Source organism: Gossypium arboreum, chromosome 4 (assembly GCF_025698485.1).
Source record: "Gossypium arboreum isolate Shixiya-1 chromosome 4, ASM2569848v2, whole genome shotgun sequence".
Lineage (NCBI taxonomy): Eukaryota > Viridiplantae > Streptophyta > Magnoliopsida > Malvales > Malvaceae > Gossypium > Gossypium arboreum.
Window position 1 is genome coordinate 117,782,496 of NC_069073.1, and position 10,588 is coordinate 117,793,083.

Consider the following 10,588-nt stretch of genomic DNA (forward strand, 5'->3'; position numbering starts at 1 on the left):
GTAAAATCCACATGCATAATACTAAATAAATAAATAAAAAGTCTTCGTGGACGCCGCTAAACATAGAAAGATTACAATCTAAACGGTGCTTTTTGGGTTCCCATTATATTTACGTTATTGACTAAGCAAATTACTTATTCCAGACTTGAACATCAATTATTGCACGCATTTGCAACAAATTTCCTCAAAATCCTTACTCTGAAAATGAAGAAAGTTCAAAATGCTGAGAATTTGTGTGTAAAATCTCCAAAACCTGTATTTCTCTTCATATTATTATTCATCCTTCTTGTTCGTCCTCTAAAGGCTGTATCAATGGATAATGATGATAACATCAATTTCACTTTCCCTGATTTCAACTCAAATACGCATCGCATAGTGTATGAAGCTGATGCATACGCATCAGGTAACGCAATCCTACTCACTGCTAACAAAACAAACCAGGGTCTAAATGGTAGTGTTGGTCGAGCTACTTACTACAAGCCAATGCGTCTTTGGAACAATTCATCTGGAGATCTCATACTTGCAGATTTCACCACTCAATTTTCCTTCGCCGTTGATTCCTTCCATAAAAGCTCATACGGTAGTGGGTTTGCGTTTTTCCTTGCTCCCAATGGCTCATAAATCCCTACTCATTCCGAAGGTGCTTGCTATCCGAGTTTGAGTTATGACGTGAACTCTAAGTTTGTTGCAGTAGAGTTTGATACGCATCGGAGTGATTGGGATCCTCCGGAGATGTCAGAGCACGTGGGCATTGATATAAACTCTGTCAAGACTTCTTACCCCACCGTCGCATGGTGGTGGAGTGATATTGAAAATGGGGGAAAAGTTAATGCTTTCATCACTTTCAACTCTAGTACAAAAAACTTGAGTGTTGCTTTTGTTGATGCTGATGATTTTACTCGTGAGAACTTATCCAGTCTTTTCGCAACACTGGACTTTAGCCAATATTCACCGGAATGGGTCACTTTTGGCTTCTCAGGAGCTACTGGATTTAACAGATCGACTGAGCTACACACTATTTATTCCTGGAATTTCAGCTCTACCTTACAAGTTTCCATGGATACAGCTATCTATTCTCCAACAGCTTCACCTGTAGCAACAACAAGCATAAGCAATTCTCCGGTCGAACCAAGAAGGAAGAGCAGGACATGGCCATGGATTGTTTTAGCCATGTTTGGTGCCATATCTGCTTTGGTCCCAGTTTTGGGTTTACTTTGGTTTTTCTACCGGAGGAGAAAATACAGCAGGAAGGAAGATGGGACCATAGTTGTCAATGTAGAAATGGAAATGGTGACAACACCTAGGAAGTTTTCCTATAAGGAGCTAAGATTTGCAACAGTAATTTTGCTGAGGAAGGTCTGCTTGGAGAGGTAGGTTTTGGGAATGTTTATTTAGGCTTCTTGAGGGACATTAACTGCAGTATTGCTGTCAAAAGGATAACTCCAAATTCTCAACAATGGGTGAAAGAGTATTTATCAGAAGTTACAACTATTGCCAGGTTGAGGCATAGAAATCTAGTCCAACTCATTGGTTGGTGCCATGACAATAAGGAGTTTCTGATTGTGTATGATTTTCTTCCAAATAAGAGTCTCGATTTCCATCTGCATAGAGAGGCATGCTTGTTGATGTGGGATAAAAGGTATAATGTAACGCCCCAATTTTCGGGAATTCTGTAAAAGTTGTAAAATTTAAAATTTTGTGTTCTGTTTGTTATGTGTAGGACTAATCATGTTGGTGGGCCTCTAGAAGGCCCAAGCTTAGGATAAAACCTTGTAGTTTTAATTAAATTTAAATCTATAAGAGAAAGGGGTTCTGATAAATTGGGCTTTTAGGAATTATTTGTGAAAAATGGATCACAAGGAAGCAAGTGGTAAGTGGCATGTGACGCCACTTGGGAAGGATGTAGTGGCGTGTGGAAGCTTGGGGAGGACCCAGGTTCAAGTCACAATGACAGCAAATTAAGTGATTAATTTTTATATACAGGAAAGGGAAGTAGTGGAACTGAAATAAAAGTCTGTCAAGAAGAGTTTAAGAGGGTAAGGGGATTGAATAAGGATAGAGATAAGGGAGGAAATCTAGGAGCTGATTGGGGTGAGCTGTGTTGGCCAAATTTTGGACTCTTGAGGAGCAAGAGCTGGCCGGCCAAGGGTTTCTTTAGGGGTAAATTCAGCTAGGTTAAAGTGCCAGTATAAATTCGGCAATAGGGAGGGAGTTGTGCCGTTTGTTGCTTTTCTCACCTTCTCCCTTTAGCCATTTTTGCTTTCTTCTTATTCTCTTTCTCCATAGCCGAACCTTTCAAACCTCTTGTCCATCTCCAGCCTACTCTACATCACTTTCCTCCATTAATTTTCTTAGACTAAAGCCGAACCTCAAATCTCAAAATCCCAAAAGCTATATTCTTGTGCCGTTTTTCCAAAGCCATATTCCTCAATATGTTTTCCTTTTTGACCAACATTCCTCTCCTCTAAACCCCTAGCATCTGTCGACAACATTACCCAGGGTTATAGCCTTAAATCATTATTTTCTATATCACCTAGAAAAGTCGAGACTACTATAGAGTTAGGGACTTGTACCCGAAACTTAAAAGCTTCTAGATTCAAGTTTTACCGTCGTTTAAAGGTTGAATCTGCATCAGATCTACGTGGAAAGCAGGAAGGAATAAGTGTGTCTTCTCAAGGGTTGGATCGAAGGCTTGGATCTTTGGAGCGATCAGACTTGGATCTAGCCATCGGATTTCGGCAAGAAGGCAGTCGTGCGTGGATCTTGTCAGCAAGTCGTCACAAATCAGGTGTGTAACTGACACCCTTTCATAGGCTAGATCGGCAAAAGCCGAAAAGCTGAAATACCAAAAAACTAGTATTTTGGGCGCTTGCGAGTGTACGAATGCTCGTGAGACGTATGGGTAATTATTACTGGTAATCGGAAGTGATAAAAGCGAAGACGCAGCGATTTAAATGCGTTTTGATATTTTGGGCTTAATGGGCCAACGGGCCCAATTCGGTAAGAACGCTCGGTAAGTGTTTCTGGCTAAACGTAATGGTTACGATAGGCATGAAAACCTTAGAAATAGTTAAATGTACTAGAATACCCCTATGTATGCAAAATTACCATTATACCCCTATGTATGCAAAATTACCGTTATTCCCCTAGGGTTAATTTTGTCTGAAAAGCATGATGAATTAAATCTGTATGATGTATGCCATGAATGTATATCTGTTGCATGGAGACATGGGTTATATTATGGAGGAAGCGTCCTGGTGGCTATGCCATAAATTATCTATTCTGGTGGCCCTACCACATATATCTGTTCTGGTGGCACTGCCACAAAATATATGTATCTGGTGACTCTGTCACATTTTCTGTATCTGGCAGCCATGCTGCATATTTCTGTGGCGTGTAGCAGTTGGGTGGGTCGAGTAGTCTCCCCACATGGTGAAAGGATGGTATGGGGGTGTATGTGGTTGGATATGGTTGGGTTTCGCATAAGCATGATATATTTGTTCAGTGCATTACGGGCCTACGGGCTTTATTCTGATATCTGTTCTGGGTTGAGGCCAACTTATTCTGTCTCTGTGGTTTGTACTGATTTAGGCTGTGGTTTGAACTGATTTAGGCTATGGTTGAGTTGAATTACACATTGAGTTTTCCAAAACTCACCCTTATTTTCATCCTCGCAGTAATCCTCAACCATAGTGGGCTTGGAGTGTGAGGATTTGGATCGCCACATGTTTCTCTGAACTGGTTTCTTTTCTCGTGAACTGGACGTCCTTTTTTTTCATCTATGGTTTTGGGTTTTAAGTGTAATAAGGCCTTTTAATTATTTTTATGGTTTTGTTTTACTTTTATTATTTTATTTTACTATGATGAAAAACTATGATGACTAAGGAAAATGGGTTAGCTTTAGGAAGCGTTTTCAAAAACATTAAGGGATTTCAAAATAACACGTTTACAAGTAAGACTTCCGCTAAACAAACATTTTCAAACTTAATCATTTTCTTAAGATAGACATAACCAAACGGTTTTCTCAAAATTGCACAAGTCGTTAGGGTGTGGCAATGGTGGTGTGCATGTCTAGGATTGGATCCGAAGGGAGCTTGGTATAGCATCCAACGGACTCACCTCCTCTTCTTCCGGTTTCCTACGGTGCATGACTTCTATTCACCTTAACCTGCTTTAAAAAGTATCTTTTACAACCCCAACTAAGTTTTCCAAACTAAGTAAAACGGAACGTTTTGAACGCATCGATGTGGCACACCGGATCCGGTCATAACGTCTAGGCCCGGTTTGGAGTGTTACATTTAGTGGTATCAGAGCCAAGTTGCAACAACTCGGCTGTGGAATGGGTTTACAAAAACAAAGATTTTTAAAAAAAAAATCGGTTTTTAAATCTGGACTTCTGAAGGTGGCATTCCGAATCTCTAGCCCAAGCCTGTAAGTATTCTAAATTTTTGAATATATTTCAATTATCATGCATCATGAAACTTTACTAGAATATTCTAGATAGGATGCTCTGAAACCCTAGAAAAGCTTGCTAAAAGATGAAGCGTAGTTAGACGTCGATTCAACGAAAACCATCTCTGAATTACTATTTGAATCATAAAACATCCGTAATAATCTTTGGAATGCTAAAATTAATGCATAAAATTCATAATCAGATTATACGATATGAGTACGCGAGTAGCTCGAGGTAGAGCCGTGGGCGAGGTGAGGAAGAGCTCGGCGGGATCTTCGTCTTCGTGACATATGCCGATGGCGAAGCACCGTACTTTCGGCAATGAAGTGGAATCACATGATCGTGGTAAGGGATGGCGCTCTGTCGTAAACAATACTTCGAGTTCGGAAAGGGTTGTCGAAATTTGGTTGCAACGAAATTGAGGGTCGATTTACGAACGACTCGGGCTAATGGGCGGAGATCTTTAAGGCGATCTGGTGTAGCCCCGAATATGGCGGAATATTGGTTAGAGGCCATTGAACGAATTATGGATGACTTGAACATTCCGTGGAGCGAAAGTCAAGGGCCGATGTCGTTCTTTGCGAGACGAGGCTTATCGATGGTGGCTCACCGTGAGGATGGAACCCGGTGATAGGGTTACTTGGGAGCTGTTTAAGACGACCTTTAAAGGAAAGTACGTCGGGCAAGTTATGTGGATGCCGTGAAATAATTCTGAATCTGGTCCAAGGAGGCAAAAGCATTCTTGAGTCGAGGCTAAATTTACGAGGTGAGTAGGTATCTTGTGGGAATAGTTGCTACGAGTATGAGCGAAGCGTTCGCTTTGAGGATGGACTCGAGATGACCTTAAGGTGCTGATTGCTCCAGAGGAGCGTGACTTGCGGTTACGGTGGAAAAAGTTAAGATCACCGAGGAGGTAAAGCGTCTTGAGAGGAAAAACCGTGAGAAAGATCGAACCGCTTAGAAGGATTCGGACCTTGGTGGAGCAAACAAGAATGCCAAAAGGCGAGAGTGGAGGAGCCGATTCGAGCCGTTCCGATGAATGTGGTTAGACCGCCAATCTGTGGGGACTGTGGTAAGGTACACAGGTGAGTGTAGGAAGCGTTACGGTGCTTGTTTCGATCGCGGATCTATGGAGCCTGAGTTAAGGATCGCCCACGAGAGTGATCGAGCTCGAGTTCTTTGTCTGAGAGGTTGTTCAACCCATGAGAGGTGGACCACAACCACCGAGAGGACGTGGACAAGGTAGGGCGGAAATAGGAATGGAAATGGTCGAGGTCGAGGAGCGCCTGGCAGGGGAGCCGAAAATGCTGAGGCTCGACAGCTAACGTTAGTGTATGCAGCTCATCGTCGAGAGGAGGGCGACGCACCTGATGTCATAACTGGTACGTTCTTAGTTTCTAATATGCCGTATACTGCCTTAGTGGATATTGGATCTACTCATTCTTACATTGTGTGTGCCATATCTGGGTCCTTGGGAGTGCATTCTGAGAAGATAGTGAGTGGGGTATCTGTGCTAAGTCCCTTGGGTCAATCAGTTAGGGTAGACAAGCTGTATAAGGATGTACCCTTAGAAACTCAATGTAGGATCTTTCCTGATGATCTAATGGAGTTGCCGTTTGGAGAGTTTGACATCATTCTGGGAATGGACTGGCTTGTTAAGCATAAGGCAACTCTGGACTGTGCTGCTAAGCGAATGGTGCTAAGGACCACGGAAGGGGATGAGGTTATGGTGATAGGTGAACGAAGAGATTATTTGTCTAATGTGATATCGGCATTGAGGGCTGAAAAGTGGATTCGGAAAGGTTGTGAGGCCTATTTGGCATTTGTAAGTCAAACAGATGTAGAGGGGCTGACAGTGGATAAGGTTAGAACTGTAAAAGAGTTCTAAGATGTCTTTCCGGAGGAGCTTCCGGGATTGCCTCTAAATCGGGAAGTCGAATTTGGAATCGACCTATTGCCTGGGACAGCACCAGTGTCCATTGCACTATATAGGATGGCACCAAAGGAGTTAGTGGAGTTAAAGGCGCAAATTCAAGAATTGTTAGATAGGGGCTTTATTAGGCCAAGTGTGTCTCCATGGGGAGCACCGGTGCTATTCGTGAAAAAGAAGGATGGGCCGATGCGCATGTGCATTGACTATCGCCAGTTGAACAAACTGACGATTAAGAATAAGTACCCTCTGCCAAGGATTGACGATCTGTTCGACCAGCTTAAAGGAGCTTCTGTATTTTCCAAGATTGATCTTCGATCTGGGTATCATTAGTTAAGAGTCAATGAGGCAGATATTCATAAGACAGCATTCAGGACTCGTTATGGTCATTATGAGTTTCTGGTTATGCCATTTGGACTAACAAACGCTCCTGTAGCGTTTATGGATCTGATGAATCGTATGTTCCAACCATTTCTGGATCGGGTCGTGGTCGTCTTTATTGACTATATTCTGGTATATTCTGAGACTAATGCAAAACATGATGAGCATCTCCGCACTGTGTTGCAAGTGTTAAGGGAGAAAGAACTTTATGCGAAGTTCAGCAAGTGTGAGTTCTGGTTGAGGGAGGTAACCTTTTTTGGGGCATGTGGTCTCTACAGAGGGGATTAGAGTGGATCCTCGAAAAGATTGAAGCAATTTTGGAATGGAAGCCACCTAGGTTGGTTTCAGAAATTCGAAGTTTCCTAGGATTGGCAGGTTACTACAGAAGGTTTGTGGAAGGTTTTTCTGTGATGGCAGCACCTCTCACAAAACTTATAAGGAAAGGAGTACCATTTGTTTGGACGGAGAAGCAGCAAGAAGCTTTTGAGAGGTTGAAGAAAGTTCTGACTGAAGCACCTGTGTTAATTCAACCAGAGTCTGGAAAAGATTTTACTGTGTACAGTGATGCATCACACGTAGGTTTGGGTTGTGTGTTGATGCAAGAGGGTAAGGTGGTTGCTTATGTGTCTCGACAACTTAAGCCTCACGAAGGGAACTATCCTACTCATGATTGGGAGTTAGCAGCAGTGATCTTTGTCCTTAAAATCTGGAGACACTACTTGTATGGGGAAAGGTGTATTATATACACAGATCATAAGAGTCTCAAGTATTTGCTGACTCAGAAGGAACTGAACCTTAGGCAAAGGAGATGGATCGAGTTGCTTAAGGATTATGATTGTTCAATCGAATATCACCTAAGCAAGGCTAATGTGATGGCCGATGCTCTAAGTCGTAGAGATGTCGATCCGAGAGCAATGTTTGCTCATCTAAGTCTGCTTGACGATGGAAGTCTGCTATGAATTGCAAGTAAGGCCAACCTGGGTGGATCGATTAAAGAGAAGCGGTTGAAAGATGAGTCTTTGGTCCTCCTTTTCAACAAGTTAAGGAAGGGAAACTTCGAGTTTGGGATAAATGATGAAGGGGTTCGTGTTTCGAGGAAGAATTTGTGTTCAAGGACTCGACTTGAGACAGTCAATTTTGAAGGAAGCTTATGGGGGACTTTGTGCCATGCATCCGGAGAGAATAAGTTGTACCATGACTTGCGAGAAGCTGTATTGGTGGCCTCGAACTTAGCGAGAGGTAATCGAATTTGTAGGAAATGTCGACATGCCAACAGTGAAAGTCGAGCATCGTTACCTTATGGATTATTGCAGCCAGTAAAAATACCACTTTGGAAGTGGGAGAGGGTAACCATGGACTTTGTGAGTGGGCTACCCTTGTCACCATCGAAGAAAGACTCGATATGGGTGATTATGGATAGGTTGACCAAGTCGGCTTATTTTATACCTGTTCGAACAGACTTTTCTCTTCAGAAGTTAGCCAAGTTGTATGTGGCAGAGATTGTGCGACTGCATGGAGTTTCGGTTTTGATTATCTCTGATCGGGATCCTAGATTCACATCTCGGTTTGGCAAAAGTTGCATGAGGCGTTGGGAACGCGATTGAACTTTAATCGCTTTCCATCCCCAAACCGATGGTCAATCGGAAAGAGTTATTGATTCGGAAGACATGTTGAGGGATGTGTTATTGATTTCGAGGTAGTTAGGAGGATTACTTGCCTTTGTGAGTTTGCATACAACAATAGTTATCGGTCGAGTATTCGAATGGCACCTTATGAATCTTGTATGGGCGAAGGTGTCGAACACCTAGTTGTTGGACCGAGGCGGGGAGCGACAAGTTCTTGGACTGAGTTGGTGGCGAATCGAGGATAAGGTCAAGTTAATTAGAGATCGATTAAAGGAAGCGTCGATAGGCAAAAGTCGTATACATATCTCAAGCGTAAGGAGATTGAATACTCAGTGGGCGATATGGTCTTCTTGAAGGTTTCACCTTGGAAGAAGATACTAAGGTTTGGCAAGAAGGGCAAGTTGAGTCCGCGTTCATTGGGCCTTATCGGATTTTGAAGCGAGTAGGCCCAGTGGCTTATCAGTTGGAATTGCCTTCAGAGTTAGACAGGATTCACGATGTTTTTCACGTCTCCATGTTAAGGCGTTATCGTTCTGACCCTACTCATGTCGTGCCGGTTGCAGAAATTGAGGTGCGAACTGATTTGACCTTTGAGGAGGAGCCTGTACAAATATTGGATCGAGACATTAAGGTTCTGAGGAGGAAATCGGTACCATTAGTGAAAGTGCTTTGGCGTAACCATAGCAGAGAAGAAGCTACTTGGGAGCCAAAGGAGGCAATGCAACAACAATACCCACATCTGTTCGGATCAGGTAAATTTCGAGGACGAAATTTCTTTAAGGAGGGTAGAGTTGTAACGCCCCAATTTTCGGGAATTCTGTAAAAGTTGTAAAATTTAAAATTCTGTGTTCTGTTTGTTATGTGTAGGATTAATCATGTTGGTGGGCCTCTAGAAGGCCCAAGCTTAGGATAAAACCCGATAGTTTTAATTAAATTTAAATCTATAAGAGAAAGGGGTTATGATAAATTGGGCTTTTAGGAATTATTTGTGAAGAATGGATCACAAGGAAGCAAGTGGTAAAGTGGCATGTGACGCCACTGGGAAGGATGTAGTAGCGTGTGGAAGCTTGGGAGGACCTGTGTTCAAGTCACAATGACAAAGAAATTAAGTGATTAATTTTATGTACAGGAAAGGGAAGTAGTGGAACTAAAATAAAAGTCTTTCAGGAAGAGTTTAAGAGGGTAAGGGGATTGAATAAGGATAGAGATAAGGGAGGAAATCTAGGAGCTGATTGGGGTGAGCTGTGTTAGCCGAATTTTGGACTCTTGAGGAGCAAGAGGTGGCCGGCCAAGGGTTTCTTTAGGGGGGTAAATTCGGCTAAGTTAAAGTGCCAGTATAAATTCGGCAATAGGGAGGGAGTTGTGCCGTTTGCTGCTTTTCTCACCTTCTCCCTTTAGCCATTTTTGCTTTCTTCTTATTCTCTTTCTCCATAGCCGAACCTTTCAAACCTCTTGTCCATCTCCAGCCTACTCTACATCACTTTCCTCCATTAATTTTCTTAGACTAAAGCCGAACCTCAAATCTCAAAATCTCAAAAGCTATATTCTTGTGCCGTTTTTCCAAATCCATATTCCTCAATATTTTTTCCTTTTTGACCAACATTCCTCTCCTCTAAACCCCTAGCATCTGTCGACAACATTACCCAGGGTTATAGCCTTAAATCATTATTTTCTATATCACCTAGAAAAGTCGAGACTACTATAGAGTTAGGGACTTGTACCCGAAACTTAAAAGCTTCTAGATTCAAGTTTTACCGTCGTTTAAAGGTTGAATCTGCATCGATCTACGTGGAAAGCGGTGAAGGAATAAGTGTGTCTTCTCAAGGGTTGGATCGAAGGCTTGGATCTTTGGAGCGATCAGACTTGGATCTAGCCATCGGATTTCAGCAAGAAGGCAGTCGTGCATGGATCTTGTCAGCAAGTCGTCACAAATCAGGTGTGTAATTGACACCCTTTCATAGGCTAGATCGGCAAAAGCCGAAAAGCCGAAATATCGAAAAACAGGTATTTTGGGCGCTTGTGAGTGTGCGAATGCTCGTGAGACGTATGGGTAATTATTACTAGTAATCGGAAGTGATAAAACTGCAGTACGCGTGATTTCGTGCGTTTTGATATTTTGGGGTTAATGGGCCAAAATTGGGTTAATGGGCCAACGGGCCCAATTCGGTAAGAACGCTCGGTAAGTGTTTCTGGCTAAAC

General features: G+C 42.5%; 1 protein-coding gene across 1 annotated transcript; it reads left to right on the forward strand.

Annotated features, from left to right (window-relative positions):
- Positions 1-204: 204 nt before the first annotated feature.
- LOC108454954 (L-type lectin-domain containing receptor kinase IX.2-like) lies at positions 205-10,333 on the forward strand. The gene is made up of 4 exons (XM_053026811.1): positions 205-580; positions 641-1,370; positions 1,421-1,639; positions 10,075-10,333. The coding sequence occupies exons 1-4, from the start codon at positions 205-207 to the stop codon at positions 10,331-10,333; spliced, it is 1,584 nt and encodes a 527-aa protein (XP_052882771.1).
- The last annotated feature ends 255 nt before the right edge of the window (positions 10,334-10,588 follow it).